Raw genomic sequence first — 27,970 nt, forward strand, 5'->3', positions numbered from 1 at the left:
AGATTCAAAGATGCCAGACAATGCTTGGAATGCGAGCATTAGCAGGTGATTAAATCTTTACAGATCCAGAGATTGGGTAGCCCCAGGTTAAAGAGGTGTGAATTGTGTCAAGCCAGGACAGTTGGTAGGATTTCGCAGGCCAGATGGTGGGGGATGAATGTAATGCGACATGAATCCCAGGTCCCAGTTGAGGCCGCACTCATGCAGTATGAGATCAAATAGAAAAATTACAGACAAGTGCATTGGATTATAACATAGCACAGACAAAAATTTAACTCAATTTTGATTTTTAAATGCAGGTAAATGGTTAAATTTCTGATTTAATCAATCGAGCAGAACACAGGTCAAACAGGTCACATTTATACAAAACATTGGTTTTTCCACAGATAACATGTAAATAAATGCAAGACCTCAAATAAGAAAGATATAGACGTTTTGAATAGCGTCAAAACAGTTCCTAGTGGATATAAGTCCAGAGCATTAAATTGTTCACCTCGAGATATCAAATTTCTTCTCAACCTTCTCCTTTCAAAGTAGAACAGTCCCGATTTCTCTAATCTATCCACTTTATATTCTCCTCCTTTTTCACATTTTCTCCCAAATTTACACCCACCAACATTAAACAATAATCAGCAACAAATATGTCAATCCCCATAACAATAAGAACGATCCCATTCTCCCACCTATCCCCCAAACATTAGCCCGCATGCTTACATAACCAAAAGACAAACAGGAATCAGGGATTACCCATTGTCACCATTAATACACACAGTCCGCTCTCCCCCAACCCTCCCACCCATCCCCCCCCAACTAATGATCGATGTTATCCAGTTCTTGAAAGTGCATAATGAATAATGCCCATGACTTGTAGAACCCCTCCATCCTTCCCCTCAGTTCAAACTTAACCTTCTCAAGAGGCAAGAATTCCATGAGGTCCCCCCGCCACGCCAGGGCTCAGGGTAGAGAGGCTGGCTCCATCCCAACAGGATCCGCCTTTGGGCGATCAACGAGGCGAAGGCCAAGTTATCTGCCTCCGCACCCTTTTCCAACCCTGGCTGGTCCGACACCCCGAATCTGGCCTCCCGGGGACCCGGGTCCAGTTTCACATGCACCACCTTGGAAATTACCCTAAAAACCTCCTTCCAGTAATTATCCAGCTTTGGACAGGACCAAAACATATGAACGTGATTAGCGCCCCTGCCCCCCCCCCGCAACGCTCACACACATCTTCTCCTCCTTCAAAGAATCGGCTCATCCTCGCCCTCGTGAGGTGTGCTCTGTATACCTTCTTCAGCTGTATCAGCCCCAACCTCGCACATGAGGTGGGGGCATTTACTCTCCGGAGCACCTCACACCAGACCCCCTCCTCTATAACCTCTCCCAACTCTTCCTCCCACTTTGCTCTGATCCCTTCCAGTGGTGCCTTATCCTCTTCCAAAATAGGTCCGTACACCGCTGACACTGCCCCCTTCTCCAGTTCCCTTGTCGTCAACACCTCCACCAGCAATGTGGAGGCCGGTTCTTCCGGGAAGCTCTGTAACTCCTTTCTGGCAAAATCTCAAACCTGCATGTATCTAAACATTTCTCCCTGCTCCAGCCCATACTTTGCTTCCAGCTCCTTCAATCCTGCAAACCGACCCCGAAGAAACAAATCTTTTAGCGTCTTAATCCCCTTCTCTTCCCATTTCTGAAAATTTCTACCCCACCTCCTTGGCTCAAATCTGTGGTTCCCCCGAATCGGCATTTCCCATGACCCTGCCCCCAACCTAAAGTGTTGGCGAAACTGCCTCCAAATTCTCAATGAATCTATTATTCCCGGACTCCCTGAGTATTTCCCCGGAGCTATCGGGAGTGGTGCTGTTGCTAAGTGCTTTCAGTCCCGACCCCCTGCACAAACTCTCCTCCATTCTGACCCACTGGGAATCAACCCCCTCTGACCCAGCTCCACACCTTCTCCAGATTCGCTGCCCAGAAGTATTACCCAAACACCCTGCCTGCCTTCCCCTCTGTAGCAGCACCTTTCTCACTCTGGCCACCTTCCCCCCCCCCCATATCAACGAGGTAATCCTTCCCTCAATCTCCCTGAAATAAGCCTTTGGCAGGAAAATCGGTAGGCATTGAAAAATAAACAGAAATCGTGGCAACACATTAATTTTAACCGCCAGTTACGACCTGCCAGTGACAAGATGGAGACCATCCTACCTTGCCAGATCGGCTTTCACTCTCCCCACCAAACTAGAGATGTTGTACCTGTGAAGCCTCCCCCACTCCCGGGCAACCTGCACCCCAAGATACCTAAAGCGAGTCCCTGCCCTACGGAATGGCAGCCCCCTCCCACCCCTACCCCCAGCCAAGGCACCACAAAATACTCACTCTTGTCTAGGTTCAGCTTGTACCCCGAGAAAGACCCAAATACTCGCAGTAGCTCCAATATTCCCCCTATCGACACACTCGGTTCCGACACATATAACAGCAAGTCGTCGGCATATAAGGACACCCTATGCTCTATCCACCCCCCTGCACTATTCCTTTCCATGCTCCCGAACTTCTTAATGCGATGGCCAACGGCTCAATCGCGAGTGCAAACAGCAGGGGGGACATAGGACATCCCTGCCTCGTCCCAAGGTGGAGAGAAAAGTATCTCGAGCTGATGTTTGTGCGGACACTCGCCCTCGGCTCCTTATATAGTAGCTTTAACCAGTTCACAAATCTTAGTCCAATCCCAAACCGCTCCAGAACTGCCATCAAGTACCCCCATTCTACCTGGTCAAACGCCTTCTCGGCGTCCAATGCAACAACCACCTCTGCTTCTTTCCCTTCCGCCGGTGCCATAATGACGTTCAAAATCCTCTTAATGTTCGAAAAAAGTTGCCTCCCTCTCATGAACCCCGTCTGATCCTCACCTATCACCTTTGGGAGGCACTCCTCCAGCCTACCCGCCAGTACCTTCGCCAATACTTTTGCGTCCACATTCAGAAGTGATATGGGCCTATACGACCCACACTCCGTCGGATCCTTATCTTTTTTTAGCACCAGTGAAATCGATGCCTGCCCCAATGTTTGTGGCAACACCCCCTTCCCTATCACCTCTTCAAACATCCTTACCATCATGGGTGCCAGCTTATCTTTGAATTTTTTATAATATTCCACCGGAAACCCATCTGGTCCTGCCACCTTCTCCGACTGCATCCTCCCAATCGCATTCTTTATATCCTGCTCCACTATTGCTCCTTCTAATGTAGCCTTGTCCCCCTCCCCTAGCCTCTGGTACTCCAACCCATCTAGAAACTCCTGCATCTCACGGTCTGCCCCAGGTGGCTCTGACCTGTACAACCTCTCATAAAACTCCTCAAAAACCTTGTTAATCAGCTTCGGAGCCACCACCAACTTCCCTGCCCTATCCCTCACCTGAAGAATTTTCCTTGCCACTGCTTCCCTCCTTATCTGACCTGCCTTATCTCCATGTTCATAAACTGCACCCCTTGCTCGTCTCAGTTGGCGCACCGCCTTCCTGGTAGACAGTCGGTCGAAGCTTGCCTGTAGCTCCTTCCTCGTTTCCAACTTCGCTGGGTCCCCATCTTCTGCATAACTCCTAATCTACCTCCAACATCTCATCTATTACCCTCTGCCGCTCCAACCTATCCTCTTTGTCCACCCTGGCCTTAAACAAAATTACCTCACCCCTCACCACCACCTTTAGAGCCTCCCAGCCAACTGCCTTCGACACCTTACCCGTACAGTTGAAACCTGCATATTCCTTAATTACTTTTTCAATTTTCTAACAACACTTGGTTCCCCAAAAGCCCCACATCCAGTTTCCACCCCGGCCTCTGCGCTACCCCCTTCTCCAGTACCATATCCACCCAATGCGGAGCATGATCTGACACTGCAATTGCCGAGTATTCCGACCCCTTGACTCCAGCCAGCAAAGCCGTCCCCACTACAAAGTAGTCGATCCGCGAGTATACCTTATGGACTGCTGAGAAAAACGAGTACTCCCGTTCCCTTGGGTGCAGGAACCTCCAAGGGTCCACCCCTCCCATTCTCTAATCTGTCCTCTTAAATTAAATCAATCATCCTGGAACCTTTTTGCAAATCCTTTCTGCACCATCTTCCATGCCTTCACATCCTTCTAAAGTTTGTGCTCAGAAAAAAAAAATGTTTGTGCTCAGAATTGGACACAATACTCCAGTTGAGGCTGAAACAGCTTTTTATAAAAGTTCACCTCCTGAAATGAAAATCGCTTATTGTCACAAGTAGGCTTCAAATGAAGTTACTGTGAAAAGCCCCTAGTCGCCACATTCCGGCGCCTGTTCGGGGAGGCTGATACGGGAATTGAACCGTGCTGCTGGCCTGCCTTGGTCTGCTTTCAAAGCCAGCGATTTAGCCTTGTGCTAAACCAGCCCCAGCTCCTTGCTTATTTATAAAGTCCAGGGTCTTGTATGCCTCATTAACCACTTTCTCAACTTGTTCCGCCAGCTTCTAACGATTTTTGCACACGTACCCCCAGGTCACTTTGTTCCTGCATCTGTTTTACAATGGTTTCTTTTATTTTATATTGCCTTTCCGCATTCTTTTTTAAAACATAAATTTAGAGTACCCAATTATTTTTTCCCATTAAGGGGAAATTTAGCATGGCCAATCCACCTACCGTGTACAGGTTTTTGTGTTATGGAGCTGTGACCTACGCAGACATGGATGGTGCAGGCGGGAGGGATTCAGATTTCTGGATAACTGGGGCTCTTTCTGGGGAAGGTGGGACCTCTACAGACAGGATGGTCTACATCTGAACCTGAGGGGCACAAATATCCTGGGGGGGGAGATTTGTTAGTGCTCTTTGGGGGGGTTTAGACTAATGCAGCAGGGGCATGGGAACCTGGATTGTAGTTTTAGGGTAAGGGAGAATGAGAGTATAGAGGTCAGGAGCACAGATTTGACGTCGCAGGAGGGGGCCAGTGTTCAGGTAGGTGGTTTGAAGTGTGTCTACTTCAATGCCAGGAGTATACGAAACAAGGTAGGGGAACTGGCAGCATGGGTTGGTACCTGGGACTTCGATGTTGTGGCCATTTCGGAGACATGGATAGAGCAGGGACAGGAATGGATGTTGCAGGTTCCGGGATTTAGGTGTTTTAGTAAGCTCAGAGAAGGAGGCAAAAGATGGGGGAGGTGTGGCGCTGCTAGTCAAGAGCAGTATTACGGTGGCGGAGAGGATGCTAGATGGGGACTCTTCTTCCGAGGTAGTATGGGCTGAAGTTAGAAACAGGAAAGGAGAGGTCACCCTGTTGGGAGTTTTTTATAGGCCTCCTAATAGTTCTAGGGATGTAGAGGAAAGGATGGCGAAGATGATTCTGGATAAGAGCGAAAGTAACAGGGTAGTTATTATGGGAGACTTTAACTTTCCAAATATTGACTGGAAAAGATATAGTTCGAGTACAATAGATGGGTTGTTTTTTGTACAGTGTGTGCAGGAGGGTTTCCTGAAACAATATGTTGACAGGCCAACAAGAGGCGAGGCCACGTTGGATTTGGTTTTGGGTAATGAACCAGGCCAGGTGTTGGATTTGGAGGTAGGAGAGCACTTTGGGGACAGTGACCACAATTCGGTGACGTTTACGTTAATGATGGAAAGGGATAAGTATACACCGCAGGGCAAGAGTTATAGCTGGGGGAAGGGCAATTATGATGCCATTAGACGTGACTTGGGGGGGATAAGGTGGAGAAGTAGGCTGCAAGTGTTGGGCACACTGGATAAGTGGGGCTTGTTCAAGGATCAGCTACTGCGTGTTCTTGATAAGTATGTACTGGTCAGGCAGGGAGGAAGGCGTCGAGCGAGGGAACCGTGGTTTACCAAGGAAGTGGAATCTCTTATTAAGAGGAAGAAGGAGGCCTATGTGAAGATGAGGTGTGAAGTTTCGGTTGGGGCGATGGAGAGTTACAAGGTAGCGAGGAAGGATCTAAAGAGAGAGCTAAGACGAGCAAGGAGGGGATATGAGAAGTATTTGGCAGGAAGGATCAAGGAAAACCCAAAAGCTTTCTATAGGTATGTCAGGAATAAGCGAATGACTAGGGAAAGAGTAGGACCAGTCAAGGACAGGGATGGGAAATTGTGTGTGGAGTCTGAAGAGATAGGCGAGATACTAAATGAATATTTTTCGTCAGTATTCACTCAGGAAAAAGATAATGTTGTGGAGGAGAATGCTGAGCCCCAGGCTAATAGAATAGATGGCATTGAGGTACGTAGGGAAGAGGTGTTGGCAATTCTGGACAGGCTGAAAATAGATAAGTCCCCGGGACCTGATGGGATTTATCCTAGGATTCTCTGGGAGGCCAGGGACGAGATTGCTGGACCTTTGGCTTTGATTTTTATGTCATCATTGGCTACAGGAATAGTGCCAGAGGACTGGAGGACAGCAAATGTGGTCCCTTTGTTCAAAAAGGGGAGCAGAGACAACCCCGGCAACTATAGACCGGTGAGCCTCACGTCTGTAGTGGGTAAAGTCTTGGAGGGGATTATAAGAGACAAGATTTATAATCATCTAGATAGGAATAATATGATCAGGGATAGTCAGCATGGCTTTGTGAAGGGTAGGTCATGCCTCACAAACCTTATTGAGTTCTTTGAGAAGGTGACTGAACAGGTAGATGAGGGTAGAGCAGTTGATGTGGTGTATATGGATTTCAGCAAAGCGTTTGATAAGGTTCCCCACGGTAGGCTATTGCAGAAAATACGGAGGCTGGGGATTGTGGGTGATTTAGAGATGTGGATCAGAAATTGGCTAGCTGAAAGAAGACAGAGGGTGGTGGTTGATGGGAAATGTTCAGAATGGAGTAGTCACAAGTGGAGTACCACAAGGATCTGTTCTGGGGCCGTTGCTGTTTGTCATTTTTATCAATGACCTAGAGGAAGGCGCAGAAGGGTGGGTGAGTAAATTTGCAGACGATACTAAAGTCGGTGGTGTTGTCGATAGTGTGGAAGGATGTAGCAGGTTACAGAGGGATATAGATAAGCTGCAGAGCTGGGCTGAGAGGTGGCAAATGGAGTTTAATGTAGAGAAGTGTGAGGTGATTCACTTTGGAAGGAATAACAGGAATGCGGAATATTTGGCTAATGGTAAAGTTCTTGAAAGTGTGGATGAGCAGAGGGATCTAGGTGTCCATGTACATAGATCCCTGAAAGTTGCCACCCAGGTTGATAGGGTTGTGAAGAAGGCCTATGGAGTGTTGGCCTTTATTGGTAGAGGGATTGAGTTCCGGAGTCGGGAGGTCATGTTGCAGCTGTACAGAACTCTGGTACGGCTGCATTTGGAGTATTGCGTACAGTTCTGGTCACCGCATTATAGGAAGGACGTGGAGGCTTTGGAGCGGGTGCAGAGGAGATTTACTAGGATGTTGCCTGGTATGGAGGGAAAATCTTATGAGGAAAGGCTGATGGACTTGAGGTTGTTTTCGTTGGAGAGAAGAAGGTTAAGAGGAGACTTAATAGAGGCATACAAAATGATCAGGGGGTTGGATAGGGTGGACAGTGAGAGCCTTCTCCCGCGGATGGAAATGGCTGGCACGAGGGGACATAACTTTAAACTGAGGGGTAATAGATATAGGACTAGGAGTACAGGTCCACAGGTCATTGAAAGGGGCAACACAGGTGGAGAAGGTAGTCAAGAAGGCATACGGCATGCTTGCCTTCATTGGCCGGGGCATTGAGTATAAGAATTGGCAAGTCATGTTGCAGCTGTACAGAACCTTAGTTAGGCCACACTTGGAGTATAGTGTTCAATTCTGGTCGCCACACTACCAGAAGGATGTGGAGGCTTTAGAGAGGGTGCAGAAGAGATTTACCAGAATGTTGCCTGGTATGGAGGGCATAAGCTATGAGGAGCGATTGAATAAACTCGGTTTGTTTTCACTGGAACGAAGGAGGTTGAGGGGCGGCCTGATAGAGGTATACAAAATTATGAGGGGCATAGACAGAGTGGATAGTCGGAGGCTTTTCCCCAGGGTAGAGGGGTCAATTACTAGGGGGCATAGGTTTAAGGTGAGAGGGGCAAGGTTTAGAGTAGATGTACGACGCAAGTTTTTTACGCAGAGGGTAGTGGGTACCTGGAACTCGCTACCGGAGGAGGTAGTGGAAGCAGGGACGATAGGGACATTTAAGGGGCATCTTGACAAATATATGAATAGGATGGGAATAGAAGGATACGGACCCAGGAAGTGTAGAAGATTGTAGTTTAGTCGGGCAGTATGGTCGGCACGGGCTTGGAGGGCCGAAGGGCCTGTTCCTGTGCTGTACATTTCTTTGTTCTTTGTTCTTTGTTTGACAGAGGTCAGAGGTAGGTTCTTTACGCAAAGAGTAGTGAGGCCGTGGAATGCCCTACCTGCTACAGTAGTGAACTCGCCAACATTGAGGGCATTTAAAAGTTTATTGGATAAACATATGGATGATAATGGCATAGTGTAGGTTAGATGGCTTTTGTTTCGGTGCAACATCGTGGGCCGAAGGGCCTGTACTGCGCTGTATTGTTCTATGTTCTATGGGGAGAAGGTGGAAACTCCAACAGACAGTGACCCAGGGCTGGATTCGAATCTGGGTTCTCAGCGCCGTGAGAAAGCAGTGCTAACAACTGTGCCACCGAGCCACCCCCTTCTTCCCTATATCACTTCCCATTTCTCACATTAAATTCCACCCGCAACGTGTCTGTCCATTGCGGCAATATGGGGGGGCCTGGCCCTTCCGAACCTCCCATTCTATCACTGGCCAGCTAACGCAGAAAGGGTACGGTGATGGATCAAAGAGCCGGAGGTGGATGGGTGAGAATGGAGATGTCCTGCACAGGGACATTCCTCCAAGCACTTGCCACTGCCCCACTCCCATTTACCCCAACCAAGTACTCAAGAAGCCTGGTGGTGGTGGCGACGCTGAGGACGTGGAATCAACACAGGTACCACTTCAATCAGGATGCAATGTCCACTATAGCCTCCATCTGCAAAAACCAATTCACCACTGCAACAATGAATGCTTCCTTTAAAAAATGGAGACAGGACAAAGGGATACTGATGGTATGGGACCTATACGTAGACGGCAGAGTAGTGACCCTGGGGGAACTAACAGACAAATTCCAGCCATCAAAAGGGAACGAGCTCCAATACCTACAACCAAGAAACTTCCTCCGCAATGAGACCACAATGTTCCCCCAGCTACCTGGACACACTCTACTGGACAGACTTCTAACACTGGACAAACTAGGGGACGGTAGTGCGCTGACATGTATGGATGACTGCTAGAGATGGTAAGGGCCCCGCTGGATGAGACGTGAGAAAAGTGGGAGGAAGAACTAGGCATAGAGATAGGAGGACGACTCTGGATCAAAGTACTGCATAGGGCGAACTCCACCTCCTCATGTGCAGGGCTGAAGCTAACGCAACTAAAGGCAGTGCAGAACACAAATGAGCAGGTTCTTCCTTGAGATGGAAGACAAACGTGAACGGTGGCAGGGAGGCCCGGCCAACCACACCCACAAGTTCTGGTCATATCCCAGTCTTGGCAGGTACTGGACCGCCTTTTCGAGGCCATGTCCAAAATTGTACGGGTGAGAGTGGAGCCATGCTCACTAGTGGTGGTCTTCGGGGTATCGGAACAGCCAGAGCTCTTTACAGCAGAGGGGCAGACACCCCAGCCATTGCCTCCCTGATTGCCTGACGGAGACTCTTGCTTGGCTGGAGATCAGCAGCGCCAACCAAGGCTGTAGACTGGCTGTCAGACCTAGCAGAATTCCTCAAATTGGAAAAGCTAAATGCACCATCAAAGGAAGGCCAGGTTTGGTTTTGGACCTAGATTTCTAGCTTGGATCCAGCTTTTATATCGGGCCCTCATTGCGAGCGTTCAGACAAATTTCAAGCCTTGAGCAGGGATTCTTGAGATTGAGTTGGATCCTTGCCCTTTGGTGGCTATCTTTGGGGCCTCGCAGAGGAGGGCGAAGCGGATGTTCTTGCTGCCACCTCGCTCATAGCCCGAAGGCGATTTCGGTTTGGGTGGAGGACTCCACTTTCACCCAGTGCTTTGTTATGGATAGGGGACCTTATGCCGTCTTTGCACTTGGGAAAGGTCAAGTATATCATGAGGGGTTCGGCAGAAGGGTTCTACTTGAGGTGGCAGCCTTTTATTTCCTATTTCAGAGAGCTTGTCAGTGTCAGATGTTGGGGGGGGGGGATATGTCCAGGATTTGTTTTGGGGTTTGTCTTGGTTGTTTTTCTTTGGAGTGTGTCAGATGGGTTGGGGGTGCCAGAGTCTAGAATTGTATCTGTATGTTGTGTAATATGGTTTTATGGTGTTATATTAAAACACTGCCTGTAGTTTCCTGGTTTATTTATTTCTTAAAATATTTTTATTAAGGCATTTATAAATAAACATAAACACAACTACACCCAAGATCAAAAAGATAACAAACAGGAGATCACATCATAACTAAAGTAACCAACAAACACAACCTGCCCTCCCTACCATGCCCCCCACCCTCTCTGCTTCCACCTTTTCTTATTATCCCCCAAAAGCCCCCTACCCTCCGCCTCCTCGCCCCCTTTCCCCCTCCCCACCCCAAGTCCCTGCTGACTTAGCTGTCCTTGAAGAAATCAATAAATGGTTTCCATATCTGGGCAAACCCATCCACCGACCCCTTCAAGGCGAACTTAATTTTCTCCAGCCTAAAGAAATCCACGAGGTTTCGGAGCACCGAGTCCCTCCACCCCAACAGGATCCGTCTCCAGACTAACAGAGAGGCGAAGGCCAGAACGTCGGCCTCTCTCACCCCCTGGACTCCCGGATCTTCCGACACTCCAAACACTGCCAATTCTGGACTCGGCCCTCAGTACCTCCGACATCACGTCAGCGAACCCCCGCCAAACCCCCCCCCCCAGCTTCGGGTAGGCCCAAAACATGTGGACATGGTTCGCGGCCCTCGCCGCACACCACCCATACCTATCCTCCACCCCCTCAAAGAACCTACTCATTCTAGCCACCGTCAGATGTGCCCTATGGACTACCTTAAATTGAATGAGACTCAGCCTGGCGTATGAAGCGGACGCATTCACCCTCCTCAGAACCTCTTCGGATAGCCCAGCCTCCAGCTCTCCCCCCAGCTTCTCCTCCCACTTTCACTTAACTACTCCCATCAGGGTGCTCTCCCAGTTCATCAATTCTTTATATACCTCTGACACCCTGCCCTCTCCAACCCCTGCTCTCGACAGCACCTTGTCCCACAACCCTGGGGGCGTCAGTCAGGAAAGGACGGTACCTGTTTTCTCACATAATTCCGTCCCTGTAAGTACTGGAACCCGTTCCCGCAGAGCAATTCATACTCCTCTACCAGGCCCTCCAAGCTCAGGAAGCTGCCCTCCACGAATAAATCCCCAAACCATTCGACCCCCCGCCGCCGCCGCCAACCCCGAAATCCCCCGTCCAGTCCCTCCAGAGCAAACCTGTAATTCCCACAGATTGGAGCCCAAACCGAGGCCCCCTCAAGCCTCACGTGCTGTCTCCACTGTCCCCATACCCTCAGGGCCGCCACCACACCGGATTGTGGACTAAATGGCCAGCGAGAACAGCAGAGGCGCCATCAACAGCGACCCCAAACTAGTACCCTTGCACAAGGCTGCCTCCATCTGATCCCTTACCGACCCCTCCTCCACTACCCACTTCCTTACTGTGGCTGGATTTGCCGCCCAGTAGTAATTCATTAAACTTGGCAAGGCCAGCCCCCCCCCCCAACTCCCACTCCAATAGCGCCTTCTTTATATGTGGGGCCTCCCCTCCCACACAAATCCCGATATCAATGCGTTAACCTTCTGAAAAATAGTTCCCTGTTCTAATCCCTCCTTTCTTAAACAGCAGAGTTACATTTGCTAACTTCCAATTCATTGGAACTGCACTAGAAATAAGGGCATTGCAGAAAATCATAACCAGCAAATTCGGTAGCTCTGCAGCTATGTCTTTTAGAACCATTGGACGTCAGGCCTTGGGTATTTGTCGATTTTAGTGTGTCACGTTTCTCCAATACCTTTTCTCTGCCAATGGTCATCCTCTATTTCTGGTACACAATTTGTGTCATCTACTGTGAAGTCAGAGTTTATTTGATAAACTTGCAATTTTCCAGAGTATAAGGAGCTTTGCCAGAAACAGCATGGAGGGTAGCGAACCTGACCAGTTTGAAGAACGGGAAAAGTGAGAGAAGGTTTAGTGCCAGAAACAGCACGGAGGGTAGTGGACCGGGGGAAGAGTAGTGGACCCGGGGAGAGCAGTGAACCCTGGAAGAGTAGCAGATCTAGCCAGTGGGGGAGGAGTTCACCATAAACAGTGGGAAAAATAAAGAGTAACACCATAGGAAAACGGCAAGTTCTTTGGCTGGTAAGTAACGGCTAATTTACATTACCTATTCTACTGTACTTTCAGTTCGAGGTAACAAGGGAGAAATATTTTACAGGTTAGAAAGACTAAAAACCAGCTGGAAATTTAAATTAAAAACCAAACTAAAAAGAGGTAAATGTCTGGCTCAAAGGTTGGTGTGGGAGAAATGTTTTTGAATTCAATGGACATTGGCAACAGTACTGGGGAAGGTGGGAGCTGTTCCGATGGGACAGTCTTCATCTGAATAAAGCTGGGACCAGAGTCCTGACGAATCTCATAACTGTAATTAAGACTTTAAACTAAATAGCAGAGGGTGGGGGGGTTCAGTTGTATGGAAAACCAGAAAATCAAAGTTAAAGGAGAAGGTAGGAGTGCAGGTTAATGATGAGGATTTTAAACTAGTTAAAGGTACCAAGGGCTCGGGAGAGGTTAGTAAAGTTTCCAGAACAGAGAGCATGGAAAACGGCAGGAATCTAACTTCAGGCACAGCAAAAAAGGGGACAACTATGAGAAGGAGGGTCAGTCAATGCAGGACTGAGGGTGTTGAAATGAAAATCGCTTATTATCACAAGTAGGCTTCAAATGAAGTTACTGTGAAAAGCCCCTAGTCACCACATTCCGGCGCCTGTTCGGGGAGGCTGGTACGGGTGTTGTACCTAAATATGCGCAATAAAGGAAACAAAGTAAATTAGCTCATTGTGCACACTGAAATTGGCGGGTCCGATGTTGTGGGTAGCAGAGATGTGGCTGCAAGGTGATCAGGGCTGGGATCTAGATATCCAGGGATCTGTGTCCTATCGAAAGGGCAGGCAGATGGGCAGAAGGGGCAGGGATGCATTGTTACTAAGAAATTAAATTAAATTGAGAGCAAGAAGCGATTTAGGGTTGGAATCTGTGTGGGTAGAGTTGAGGAATCGCAAAGGAATAAAGACCCTGATGGGAGTTATGTACAGGCCCCTTAGCAGTAATCAGGACATGGGGCAGAAAATAAATCAGGAGATAGAAAAGAAATACAAGAACCGCAATATTACAATAACCATGGGGACTTCAATATGCAAGTGGACTGGGAAAATCAGGTTGATAGCGAATCCCAGGAAAAGGAATTTGTGGAATTTCTATGAGATGCGTTTTGGAGCTGCTTGTGACAGAGCCCATTACGGAACAGGCAATTTTGGATTTGGTGATGTGTAATGACGTAGACCTGATTAGGGAAATAAAGGTGAAGGAACCCTTAGGGGGCAGTGACCACAATATGATAGAATTTACTCTGTAGTTTGAGAGAGAGAGATGTTGGAATCAGATGAAATGGTTTTATAATTAAGTAAAGGTAACCACAAAGACATGAGGGAGGAGCTGGCCACAGTTGATTGGAAGGGGAGCCTAGTAAGGAAGACAGAGTGGAACAACAATGGCAGAGGTTTTTAGGGGTTCTTCGGGATGCACAACAGAAATTCATCCCAAGGAGGAGCAACCATGCTAATGGGAGGACAAGTCAACCAAGGCTGACAAGGGAAGTCAAGAACAGCATAAAAGCAAAAGAAAAAGCATGTACGGTGGTGAGGATTAGTGAGAAGCCAGAGGATTGGGAGCCTTCAAAAGTAAGCAGGGGACAACTAAAAAAGCAATAAGTGGGGTGGGAGGGGAGAGAAGAGAGAGGAGATGAGGAAATATGTATGTAAACTAGCTAGTAACATAAAATAATATTTTTTCCAATACATAAAATGTAAGAGGGGGGCAAGAATGGACATTGGACCACTGGAAAATGAGGCTGCAGTAGTAATAGGGAACAAAGAAATGGCAGAGGAACTGAATTGGTATTTTGCTATCAGTCTTCACAGTGGCAGACACCAGTGGCATATCAGAACTTCAAGAGAGTCAGGGGGCAGAGCTGAGTGTAGGGGCCATCACTAAGGAGAAGGTGCTGGGGAAACTGGAAGGTCTGAAGGTGGATAAATCATCCGGACTGGTTGGACTACACACTAGTGCTTTGAAGGAGATAGCCGAGGAAATTGTGGAGGCATTGGTGGTGATCTTTCAGGAATCACTGGCAGAGAGGGTTCCAGAGGATTGGAAAATGGCAAATGCAACACCCCTGTTTAATAACGGAGGCAGAAAACAGAAAATTATAGGCCAGTTAGCCTGGCTTCAGTTGTTGGTAAGATTTTATTAAATCTTATTAAGGATGAGATTGTGGAGTACATAATTGCATGGTAAAATAAGACTGAATCAGCACGGATTTGTCAAGAGGAGGTCATGTCTGACAAATCAGTTAGGCAAAGGAGAACAAGTGGACATGATCTATTTGGATTTCCAGAAGGCCTTTGACAAGGTGCCATACAGGAGGCTGCTAATTAAATAAAAGCCCATGGTGTAGGGGCAAAGTACTGGCATGGATAGAGGATTGGCTGACTGACAGAAGGGAGAGGGTGGGAATAAAAATGTCTTTTTTAGGATTGCAGCCAGTGACTAGTGGTGTTCCACAGGGGTCAGTGTTGGGACCAAGACTATTCACGATTTCCATTAATGATCTGGGTAGAAATAAGAAATAACAATGGGAAGAAGTCTTTGGCAGGAGTAATCTATAGGTCCCCAAACAGTAGTTCTACAGTGGGGCACAGTATAAACCAGGAAATATTGGGGTCTTGCAAGAAAGATACGGCAATAATAATGGGTGATTTTAATATGCACATAGACTGGGGAATCAAATTGGCAAGGGTAGCCTGCAGGCAGAATTCATTGAATGCATTAGAGATTGTTTCCTGGAAGAGTATGTTGGGGAATCAACCAGGGAGGAGGCTACTCTCGATTTGGCATTTTGTAATGAGGAGGGATTAATTAATGACCTCATAGTTAAGGCTCCACTAGGGAGTAGTGACCATAGTATGGTAGAATTCAAGATTCAGTTTGGAGGCGACAAAGTGGAGTCCCATATTAGTGTTCTTGAATTAAACAAAGGAAATTACATAGGCTTGAGGTCAGATTTGGCCCATACAGACTGGGCAGGAAGGCTAAAAGGTAGGACAGTTGATGAGCAGTGGCAGTTGTTTAAGGAGATACTCAATGCCTCACAACTAAAATATATCCCAGTGAGGAAGAAAGATGGGAAGAGGGGTAAAAAAAACATCCATGGCTAAAGAAGGAGGTCAAGGACATTATAAAGACAAAAACTAAGTTATATCATATTGCAAAGGCCAGTGGCAGACTGGAAGATTGGGAAACTTTCAAACATAAACAAAGCGATTCTAAAAAAGTAATAAAAAAACTAAGGTAAATTATGAAAAAAAACTAGTACAGAATATCAAAAAGGATAGCAAAAGCTACTGCAGGTACACAAAAGGGAAGAGAGTCGCTAAGGTGAATGTTGGCCCCTTGGAAGACGAAACTGGTGCGTTAATAGTGAGGAACAGACATGGCAGAGATGCGAAATCAATACTTTGCCTCGGTTTTCACAGTGGAGGACATTTGTACCATTCCTATAGGAATGGGCAATTCAGAGATAATAGAAATGGTGGAACTTGCAACAGTCAGCATCAATAGGGAAACGGATTCAGGGCAGACAAATCCCCAGTGCCTGATGGTCTACATCCTAGGGTGTTAAAAGAAGTGGTAGCAGAGATAGTGGATCCATTGGTTATGATATTGCAAAATTCATGGAGATGGGAAAGGTTCCAGTGGATTGGAAAAATGCTAACATAACGCCCTTATTCAAAAAGGGAGGGAGGCAGAATGTGGGAAATTACAGACCAGTTAGTTTAACATTTGTTGTTGGAAAATTGTTAAAATCAATTATCAAGGACTTAAATCAGGACATTTGGAAAGCCAAAGCGCTATCCATCAGAGACAGCATGGTTTTATGAAGGGCAAATCATGCTTGACTAATTTGCTTGAGTTCTTCAAAGATGTAACAAAGTAGATAATGGCGATCCTGTAGATGTAGCATATCTGGATTTTCGTAAGGCATTTGATAAGGTGCCGCACAGAAGATTGATTCACAAGTTGAGATCACATGGGATTAGGGGTAACTTATTAGCTTGGACAGAAGACTGGCTGACAGACAGGAGACAGTGAGTCGGGATAAATGGGTCTTTTTCTGGATAGCAAGATGTAACTAATAGGGTGCCACAGGGTTCAGTCCTTGGGCCCGAGCTATTTACAATCTATATTAACGACTTGGATACAGGGATAGATACTATAGTCAAATTTGCAGATGACACAAAAATAGGTGGCACAGTAAGTTGCAATAAGGAAATAAGAACGTTACAAATGGATATAGATAGGTTAGGAGAGTGGGCCAAATTGTGCCAGATGGAGTTTAACATGGATAAATGTGAGGTCATGCATTTTGGTCAAAAAAATGGAAATGCAACTTATCTTAATGGGGAGAGACTTCAGGGTGCTCCGATGCAGAGGGGTCTGGGTGTCCTTGTGCATGAGTCACAGAAAACGAGCATGTAGGTGCAGCAGATAATAAGGAAAGCAAATGGAATGTTGGCGGTTATCGCAAAAGGAATTGAGTACAAAAGGTAAGGAAGTGTTGTTGCAACCGCGCCTGGAGTATTGTGCACAGTTTTGGTCCCCTTATTTGAGGAAATCTGTAGCGTCATCGGAGGCAGTTCAGAGGAGGGTCATTAGGTTGATTCCAGAAATGAGGGGTTTATCGTACGAGAAGAGATTGAACAGTTTAGGCCAATAAGAGACAGCAAATTTAAAACAGATATGAGGAAAAACTACTTTTACCAAAGGGTTGTGAATCTGTGGAATTCACTACCCCAGAGTGCGGTGGATCCAGGGACAGTGAGTAAATTTAAAGAGTTAGACAGATTTTTAATTGGTAATGGGTTGAAGGGCTATGCAGGACGGCGAAGTTGAGGCCAGGGTGGGATCAGCCATGATAACTTTGAGGGTGTTAGACTCGGGTGACTAAATGACCTACTCCCACTCCGAGGTCATGTGTTCGAGGGAGGAGATGCTCTGGCTGATTTCGCAATCCAGCTCTTGGTCTGTAACATTGTAGGTAGCAGATGAGGGTATATCAGCATGATAGAATGACAGGGCAGACTAGATGGGCTGAATGGCCTAATCCTGCTCCAATATCTTATGAACTTATGGAAGAAGGAACTGAGGGCATTGTTGCTAAGTTTGCAGATGATGCAAAAATATGTCGAGGGACAGGTTGTGTTGAGGATGCAGGGAGGCTGCAAAAGGACTTGGACAGGCTCGGAGAGTGGGCAAAGAAGTGGATATGGAATACAATGTCTAAAAATGTGAGGAATAGACTATTTTCTAAATGGGAAAAGGCTTCGGAAATCAGAAGCACAAAAGTTCAAGATTATCTTAAGGTTAACATACAGGTTCAGTTAGCAGTTAGGAAGGCAAATGTAATGTTAGCATTCATGCCAAGAGGGCAGTACAATACAAGAGCAAGGTTGTACTGTTGAGGCTGTATAAGGCTCTGGTCAGACCCCATTGGAATATTGTGAGCAGTTTTGGGCCCCGTATGTAATGATGGATGTGCTGGCCTTGGAGAGGGTCCAGAGGAGGTTCACAAGAATGATCCCCAGAATAAAGGACTTGTCATATAAGGAGCAGTTGAGGAATCTGTGTCTGTACTCAATGGAGTTTAGAAGGATGAGGGGGGATCTAATTGAAACTTATAGAATACGGAGAGGCCTAGATAGAGTGGACACGGAGGATGTTGCCATTAGTAGGAGAAACTAGAACCCGAGGGTGACCTGATTTTGCTCCCGTTTCTTATGGTCAAGCAATGCGATAAACAACTGACCTGGCAGTACTTGATAATGAAATAAACATCAAAATGGAAAACAGTTTCCACTCCCCAGCACTGACATTTCTTGATGAACAAATACAAAACTAGAGTGAAACAGAAATTAAAAAGTACAAACAGTTATTTTGTTTTGTTAACACAACAAAATATTCCCTCAGCAACAATGAACAAATAAACACAAGAGACCCGAACTAACCAATTAGAAATTGCTCTTTTGGTCATAGGAAGTAATATGAGATAGGAGCAATAGCTCATATGGCCCCTTGCACCTGCTCCACCATTTAATAAGATCATCGTTGATCCTCAAACTCAATTTCACTTTGCCACTCAATACCCTCAACAATCTATCACTCACAGCCTTAATTATATTGAGTATCTTCAGATACAGAATTTCAATCATTCACAGCCCATGGAGTGTGAAGTTTCTCTTCACCTCAACATTTAAAATGACTTTATTTCGTAAAGCATAATTAGTTGTAAAAGTTACAATTTACAGACTATAATTTTTTTTTTATTTAAATTTTTAAAAATAAATTCAGAGTATCCAATTATTTTTTTCCCCTAATTAAGGGGCAATTTAGTGTGGCCAATCTTGTGTGCACATCTTTTGGAGTTGTGGGGGTGAGACCGATGCAGACACAGGGAGAATGTGCAAACTCCACAGTGACAGTGAACCAGGGCCGGGATCGAACCTGTGACCTCGGTGGCATGAGGCAGCAATGCTAACCACTACGTCACCGTTCCGCCTGACTATAATTTATAACTACAATACAAATAAGGCACCAAAACATGAGGAGGAACTCGGAGATAACTCTGATGTACAATTTTCCTTAACTGAGTGTAATTTTCCTTAACTGAGTGTAAACGATGTTGTTTTTAATACGCTTTCAATAAAATAGAGAGACCATTCGAATATAAGCAAAATACTTTTAGCAAATATGCTGGAATTCACTAGAGTGTTGCTTTCTTATAAAATATATATTAAAGCCTCAATTTGACATTCTCTTTTCAAAATAGTATGTAAATGCGTCAATATAATCTGAAAGTTGTGCCACAAAAATGCTAATATCGTTCAGATATTCTACTACCATGACCTGCAGTTAACACAGTGAAAGCAAATGAAGACAAAGGAGCACTGTTAACCACAGCAGATGTTATTTGCTGAGCAAGCTAGATCCCACAGGGAAACCTCCTTACTGATAATAACCTTTCTTTTGTATTTTGAAAAACAAGGGGAGAAAAGCAACTAATCCCAGAAGCACAGAACTCTAGTATCATGTTTAGCATTTTTTTAAAATTAAAATATTTATTAGGTAGATTGGCCATGCTAAATTGCCCCTTCGTGTCCAAAGGTTAGGTGAAATTTGAGGGGTTTGTGGGGGTGTGGGCCTAGGTAGGGTGTACTTTCAGAGGGTTAGTGCAGACTTGATCGGCCAAATGGCCTCCTTCTGCACTGTAGGGAGTCTATGCGCAAGAAAAAAAAACAACCAGATCAGTTTAAAGTTGCACAGTTAAAATAGTCTGACAACCCCCCCCCAAAAAAAAACAATTACTCAGAACACAAGTTAATACCTTTTTGGCAACAGCTGCCTTAGACATTTTTAACTATGAAAGATTTTTTAACAATAAAGTAAGGCAAAATCTGCTGTCACTTTAATAAAAGTAATAAACTGCTGTCACTTTAATAAAAGTAATAAACCCCTCACAATCTTCCACTTGGCTGTGGAAATCCATGAATGTTCAGAAACACTGCTTTCTGAAAACAAATATTGGTTTAACTGGATGGCTGTTTCAAATTTCACACGTTCTAGCAGAGCTGATCTCAGGACATCTCCCCACACTGCTATACAGCTCAGCTCAATATCCTTCCTTAAATATCCTTTTCCACTTTCGTCTCCGATTCTGTTCTCTTCAGCACCTCTTTGAACTCAACTTTCCCAGAATATTAAAATCTTTCATGTTTCCCTACTACTTCTACTTTTGGGTCAAATAAAATTTTATAATCTTCTCATTTACTTATTAAACCTTTGTAAGTTGTAAAGCTCGCTTAAACCCCCCATTGAAATTTGACGGCTGAAAAGCCAAGTCCCTACCCAGTTCCTAATACAAATTTTTAAAACACAACCTATTTACTTGTAAATTCAACTTCACCATAGCCTGTCTTTACAAATGCATGCATCTAGCACCTTTACCCTTTATCTCTCAGCTCTCGCAAACAATTTGTCTCTATTAGCCTTTATGCAGTTTTATTAATCATAGACACACACACTCTTTACAGAATACCACCATATTTGCAAAATATTAAAAACTAACATCCATCTTCACAACATAGCAACATTGGGATAACAAAACTTGGGATATTAACAAAACATACTTAGAATTTGGGTGTCTATTGCAGAAAGAGTAACACATAGAAAGGAATGTACATTACAAATATCAAGAGTATTGAAATTGTATTGAGACACCTCAATATGGAACATGCCACATACTGAAAAATTGAATTCTATTGCACTGACAATTTACAATTTGAGATGTTTTGCCGAGGCTGACATGGAATGTATATTGTAAATATCATGAGCATTACAAATGGATTGGGATTGAGACACAAGTGTGGAACGCACAGTATGACGACGAGTTGAATTTTATAGCATTTCCTGTCATTTTCAAGTCAAATGTTTTGTAATGTACTTTTACAAATTTTATGAATATATATATTTGAAAAAAATAGTAACAAATAGATGTTGCATTTCTACTTCTTCATTGTTACAAAAAGTCTATGCATTAAATCTTAACATTTAATATAAATCAATATTATTATCCTGTTGGCAACTCACGTAAACTTAGGTTGGTGTCACACTGCAGCTGGCTTAAACTAAATCTGCTGCGAGTCAACCTCCTGGGCGGGAACGGGGCTGCAATAAGACACCTTTGCAGTTTCCTGCACTTAGTACAGTTTCTCTGCACCAAAACATAGTGGGAATTAAAAGAAATATTGACTAACCTGTCTGTAATCCAGTTGGGCCGAACCACTTTTTCTTCCTTAATTTCTTTGATTTTTGCATTTGGAAGATTAGTGGCAATAATGTGAGTGGTTTTGGACCTCGAATAGTACATATGATACTGGCCTCCATGCAGCATCATAAGCCTTCGCAGCTCATCAGCTGTTGGCTCTGAAACATAACACAATTTAAAGATGGAGAGAATCAGGGCTCATTTAGCATTCTAGGGCTGGACAACTACACAAGTATAGAGTTTTATTTATCCTAGCAACATTATCTCTTGCAAATGTTCACTGAAACTAATTCTATTGAAATAAGTTACTACTTGACTTTCAACCCGCTGACAGGAAGACAGATTGAATTGATTTGAGTTCTCTGAAAGAGTACAGCTACCTCGGAATCAGATTTTTAAATCACTGCGTACCTGTGTAACCATTGACATAAATTGCAACACCTCTGAAAATACAAGATGCTGTCCCTTCATTTTCTTGTTGAAGGGGAGTCTCTGATTTGAACTGTCTTTCCAGTTTGTCCATCTTTGCTGCCATGTAGCCACCCTAGGAGCAATTCAGAAGATTTTAAGACCCTTCAACTTTACCGGTTTATTTTGATATTACTCTTAACAAGCAAAGGCTTCCATGAATAAAAACAAAATATCTTAATTTACATAGACCTTCTCACAATTCTCAGAAATGTCTCAAGGCACTTCGCACAATGAATTACTTTGAAAATGTAGGTAAAAGTACACACAAGATCTTGTTAATTAGCGAAGAAAAAACAATCTTATTTTACTGTTGGCTGAGGGAGAAATACACACTATGTCACCAGGAGATTTTAATGCTGTTCTCTGAATGGTGCTACAGTATTTTAAATGATCACCCAATTATCAAAACATCGAGGTGAAAAGAGTCCATCAGTACCTCTATGGTTGTTCGTTTACCATACATACCGACCAAAAGCTGAAATGTATTCCTCCGTGGCCTCAGCAAGAATACAGCATTGAGCACTTACTTTGTCAGTGTATCTGTACAAAATAGTGTACAGAACAGGGGAGGACAACATAAATGCTGCTGCGTTGAGTCGTCTCCCTTTACCAGATTTGTCACCCAAGGTATTGTGTCTTCCTGAGACTATTTTCATACTCGAGAGTCTTACACATTCTCCAGTAGGCGTGAAGCAGATTTAGCCTTGGACGGACAGAGATCCGAAGATGTTCAAGATAGCTGGATTGGCCAAGCTAAATTGGCCCTTAGTATCCAAAGGTTTGTAGGTTAGATTACAGGTTTGGGGATGGGTGGGGGAGTGGGCTTAGGTTGAGTGCTCTTTCAGAGGGCCGGTGAAGACTCGTGAGCCAAATGGCCTCCTTCTGCATTATAGGGATTCTACCATTCTATGTAGGGGGATAACTGATTGAACAGGATGACAATATATCAGTCCATCCATATTGATTTGGGTGTTAGCCTTTTGCATCCTATGGCCTAGAGTGGGACTTCGGAGTCCACAGTTTTGTGGCTCAAAAGAAAGAATATTACCAATTGAACCTGGCTGACAAAGAAAAGTGAAACTGCTATTTATTTGGCTAAAAAATGCTTGAATTTCTTTTGGCTGGGCAACAAAACAAAATGATGCATTTACAAACAAGGCAAATTTATGCTGGACATACCAATTCTCTCCAGCCATCCCCTTCGCTGGCACGTTTCCTCCATCCTCCACGGCTCATAGTAGGTTCTCTGAGATTTAATTTTAAATTATTGGTGTTAAAGCATTGCTGCTCAACTTTAGTTATGTAGAAATAGACAGAAGTACAATACTTAGAATTAAACGGCAGCATGAAAAACAGTGCCAAACCTCAGCTTATCATGAAATCAAAATGTGACTACTGATTACTTCATGTGAATGAACTATTTATCTAAACTCAATATCATTCAGAGGACAGGCATCTGAAGAAGCTTTAAAGTGACATAACATTCTGTAAATCAAAGAATCTGTTGCTTAAATTGTTAAAAATTCACAATAAACTGATAAGCAATTTTTACAAATATAGGTTAATAATATAGGTATGCTGTCTCTTCTGATCCTCAAGAGCATATTACTTTGAATATCTTCTCATAGCCGAAGGTGCCTCAAATTATTAGTTCAATATATATTTAGGTTCTCAAATTTAAGTGCTTTACAGTAACACAAACTATGTTTACGTCTAAACAGTACCTATAGAATATGTGGCAAGTCTGTAATTACTCAGCAACTGCTGTACAGCGAGCAATTCTTGATAGTGTATTGTAGATCAGGAATATACTTGGGATTTGGATAATGAACAGTAAGTATTGATTTAGATCTGAACCTCAGGAGATGATACAATTTTTAAAAAGTGTCAAATTATCTGTTTTCATAATTCATACAGTTTTGTATTATTTACGAGTTTTTGTATTGAGAGATTCAATCATTCCCATTCTTTGTAATTGCCATTAGTGAGACTTTAGTTTTCTGTGCAGCTCAGCAACATGACAATAGTGCAGAATTTTGCAATATTATGATACAAAGCTAGAAACACAAAGGGGTTAGGCATAAGGAAGAGAGCGCTTTACTGATAATGTGCTGTTGTGCAGGATATTGTAATACTGTATTTATCACTATAGTATATGCAAAATTATTTGATTCTACAATATTGTTTCTTACTCCCAACCACAGAGCTCTGCTTCAGTGATGTTAATCTGTCTGTAATCAATTCCAGTGCTTTTAAACCTTATTGAGAATGCCTTTGCAGCATTTGTTTCATCAACTGTAGGTGCGCTTGTTAACATTGTTTCAATTCCAAATGTTATATTATCTTCCTCATTCTGTGAATCTATTTAATTCCATGTGCAAAAATGAAACAGTGTGGAAAATCAGGTCCTGCTCCCCAACAGGGCCTCATCATGAGCTGTATTGCAGCGAGTTCGGCTTCCAAATAAAGGCCACACCACTGAAAAACTTCAACCAGTACTCCATGCAAAGGGAAACTGAGAGGTTACGTGTTCTTTTGGCCCCTTACGGTAGCAAAGACAGTAAAAACATCATATCATCTGACAGTCTTCCTTATTCATTCAACCAAGGGCCTACCACAGCAGAGCACAATCTGGGATGTATCAGGACCAACCATTGTAAGAACAGCTTGAAGCATTGCAGTGAGGAATTCCAATCACCTTAAATTGTCAACAAGCGTGCTTCAAAAGAAATCTCAAGGAGAATAACATTCTTAACCAATGCATAACAAAAGGGAGAAAGAGAAATAAAATATGCTCAGATTTTAAATATTTACTTAAAAAGTAAATCAACAGCTTTAGGGCCCCCAAAAGACTCGTATCCTGTCAAGATGACTTACTATCACCTCTACAACATGCCTGCATGTTCCCTGCCTTACCCCCACTGCCATCAAAACTCTTTTCACCTCTTGACTCAGTTTCTCCAATACGTTTTTACTCCGTCTCCCAACTTTTATGCATCATCTCTGTTCTTGCTGGCTTCCTGAACCCATTTAAAAACCTTTTGTTTCAGTATCCATTCCACCGCTACCCCACAGTCAATGGACTCACCTCAGCTACTATTGTAATCCTCTCTAGCCTTATGTTCCCTCCAATTTTGTAGCTCTGGTCTTTTGCTCTTCCCTACCCTCTCCACTATTCATTCAGCCGTGGGGCAGCATGGTAGCACAGTGGTTAGCACTATTGCTTCACAGTGCCAGACCCTGGTTCAATTCCCGGCTTAGGTCACTGTCTCTGCAGAGTCTGCACGTTCTCCGCGACTGCGTGGGTATCCTCTGGGTGCTCCAGTTTCCTCCCCAAGTCCCGAAAGACATGCTTGTTAGGTGAATTGGATATTCTGAATTCTCCCTCAGTGTACCCGAACAGGCGCCTGAATGTGGCGACTGAGGGATTTTCACAGTAACTTCAGTGAAGGACAAAGACGGGAACTTGGTCGGAGATTCAGCAGGGGTTAACAGGACGTTCAAGGAGTTTTATAGCAGGCTATATGAATCGGAACCCACAGCTGGGCCGGAAGGGATGAGGCGATTCTTAGGGGGGCTGAAGTTCCCGGAGGTGGAGGAAGGGCTGGTAGAAGGGCTGGGAGTCCCGATTGGGATTGAAGAAATAGCAGAAGGGCTGAAGGCCATGCAGTCGGATAAAGCCCCGGGACCAGATGGGTACCCAGTGGAGTTTTATAAAAAGTTCTCTGGGATGCTGGGGTCGTTGCTGATGGGGACATTTAATGAGGCAAGAGAGTGAGGGGTGTGTCCCCCGACAATGTCACAGGCCACTATCTCACTGATCTTCAAGCGGGAGAAGGACCCGGAGCTATGCGGGTCCTACAGACCGATCTCCTTCTTAAATGTTGAAGCCAAACTGTTGGCCAAAATCTTGTCCTCAAGGATAGAAGACTGCGTTCCGGATGTGATTGGAGAGGACCAGACGGGATTTGTTAAGGGTAGGCAGTTGGCGGCCAACGTTAGAAGACTGTTGAATGTGATCATGATGCCCCCAGAGGATAGGGACATAGAGGTAGTGGTCGCAATGGACGCAGAGAAGGCCTCTGACCGGGTGGAATGGACCTATCTGTGGGAGGTGCTGGGGCGGTTTGGAAGGGGCTTCATCGACTGGGTTAGGCTGCTGTATCAGGCGCCTGTGGCGAGTGTACGGACGAACAGGTTGACATCGGGCTATTCTAGGCTTCACCAGGGGACGAGGCAGGGATACCCCCTCCCCTGTTTGCGCTGGCCATAAAGCCGCTGGCAATTGCACTGAGAGCCTCAAGGGGCTGGCAGGGGCTGGTTCGGGGAGGGGTGGAACACAGAGTCTCACTATATGCAGAACACCTGCTCCTATATGTTTCGGACCCACTAAAGGAGATGGGAACATGGGGAAAAGTGAGATGCTCGCGATCCAGGCAAGGGGGCAGGAGAGACGACTGGGGGAGTTGGCGTTTAGAGTGGTAGGGGGAAGCTTTGGGTATCTAGGCATACAGGTGGCATGGGAATGGGAACGGCTACATAAGCTAAATTTGACCCGACTAGTAGAACAAATGAAGGAAGACTTCCGAAGGTGGGATATGCTCTCGCTATCACTGGCTGGGAGGCTACAGGCAGTGAAAATGACTGTCCTCCCGAGATTCCAGTTTGTTTTTCTGTCCCCATCTTTATTCCACAGGCCATTTAAAAATGGGTAAACAAGGTGATCTCTGGCTTTGTATAGACGGGCAAGACCCCGCGAGTAAAAAAGGGGATGCCGGGGGGAAGACAGGTTGGCGCTGCCGAACTTTAGCAATTACTATTGGGCAGCAAATATAGCCATGATTAGGAAGTGGGTGGTGGGGGTCGGTGTGGGAGCGAGTAGAGGCGACATCATTTAAGGGCACGAGTTTGGGGGGCATTGGTAACGCCGCCTCTGCCTTTCCAGCCGGCACGGTACTCCACCAGCCCCGTGGTGGTGGGGGCCCTGAGAGTCTGGGGGCAATGGAGGAAACATGTGGGAGCAGAGGGAGCATCGGTTTGGTCTCCAATCTGCAATAATCATTGGTTTGCCCTGGGGAGGCTGAATGGAGGGTTAGGGAGATGGCAAAGAGCAGGGATCGAGGGGCTGGGAGATCTGTTCATAGAGGAGAGCTTTCCCAGCCTGAGGGAGTTGGGGAAGAAATTTGAATTGACGGGAGGGAACGAGTTTAGGTACCTGCAGGCGCGGGTCTTCCTATGCAGACAAGTCTCAACCTTCCTGCTCCTACCACCAAGTGGGATACAGGACAGTGTAGTTTCCAGAGTATGGGTGGGAGAAGGGAGGGTTTCGGACATCTATAAAGAACTCATGGGGCCAGGGGAAATGCAGACCGAGGAGCTGAAACACAAATGGGAAGAGAAGTTAGGAGGAGAGATAAAGGATGGTCTCTGGATGGATGGATTGAGTAGAGTCAATGCGTCCACATCATGCGCTAGGCTCAGCCTGACACAATTTAAGGTCGTTCACCGGGCACACATGACAGTGGCCCGGATGAGCAGGTTCTCTGGGATAGAGGGCAAGTGTGCAAGGTGTGCGGGAGGACCAGCAAACCATGGTCATGTGTTCTGGGCATGCCTGAAGCTTAGGGAATTCTGGCAGGGGTTTGCGGATGTCATGTCTAAGGTATTAAAAACAAGGGTGGCACCGAGTCCAGAGGTGGCGATTTCCGGATTGTCGGAGGGTCCGGGAGTCGAGGAGGAGAAAGAGGCAGATGTTCTGGCCTTTGCCTCCCTGGTAGCCCAGAGACTGATACTATTAGCTTGGAGGGACTCAAAGCCCCACTGACATGGCTAGCTTTCTCTGTCTGGAGAAAATCAAGTTCGCCTTGAGAGGGTCAATGTTAGGGTTCGCCCGGAGGTGGCAGCCGTTCGTCGACTTCTTTCGAGAAAATTAACCGTTAGCGGGGGGGGGGGGGGGGGGGGGGTTAGCTTAGAATAGTGCGTAAGAAAGGTGGGATCTGTGAGGGAGGAAGACGGACTTTGCACTATGTTTATATTTGCATGTACACTGTTTCTTCTGTTATTGTTATAAAACCATAAATACCTCAATAAAATGTTTTAGAAAAAAGTGTTGGGTCTGTTGGTATTAAGAAAATGCAAAATCCCAAGACTGAGCAGTTTTATGGTTGTGTGTGCAATAGATTTTGCAGGTCAGCAACAAGAGGTAATATTTGGGGGCGGCGTGGTGGCTCACTGGTTAGCACTGCTGCCTCATGGCACTGATGACCCGGGTTCGATCCCGGCCCCGGGTGACTGTCCGTGTAGAGTTT

At 45.3% G+C, this 27,970-nt stretch overlaps 1 protein-coding gene across 2 annotated transcripts in view; it reads right to left on the bottom strand.

The window, feature by feature from the left end:
• Positions 1 to 27,970, bottom strand: part of rev1 (REV1 DNA directed polymerase) — a 232,101-nt gene that overhangs the window by 190,813 nt on the left and 13,318 nt on the right. Inside the window, exons 2-4 of one of the 2 annotated variants that reach the window (XM_072476592.1) lie at positions 22,842 to 22,908; positions 21,603 to 21,735; positions 21,181 to 21,349 (exon numbers count right to left, since the gene is read on the bottom strand). In XM_072476592.1, the coding sequence (XP_072332693.1) occupies positions 21,181 to 21,349; positions 21,603 to 21,735; positions 22,842 to 22,898 (359 nt within the window). In that variant the 5' untranslated portion in view covers positions 22,899 to 22,908. Of the gene's footprint in view, positions 1 to 18,176; positions 18,266 to 21,180; positions 21,350 to 21,602; positions 21,736 to 22,841; positions 22,909 to 27,970 lie in introns of those variants that run through there. The other variant, XM_072476593.1, reaches the window with a different exon arrangement.

The sequence above is a fragment of the Scyliorhinus torazame genome, chromosome 15 (genome assembly GCF_047496885.1).
Source record: "Scyliorhinus torazame isolate Kashiwa2021f chromosome 15, sScyTor2.1, whole genome shotgun sequence".
NCBI classification, from domain to species: domain Eukaryota; kingdom Metazoa; phylum Chordata; class Chondrichthyes; order Carcharhiniformes; family Scyliorhinidae; genus Scyliorhinus; species Scyliorhinus torazame.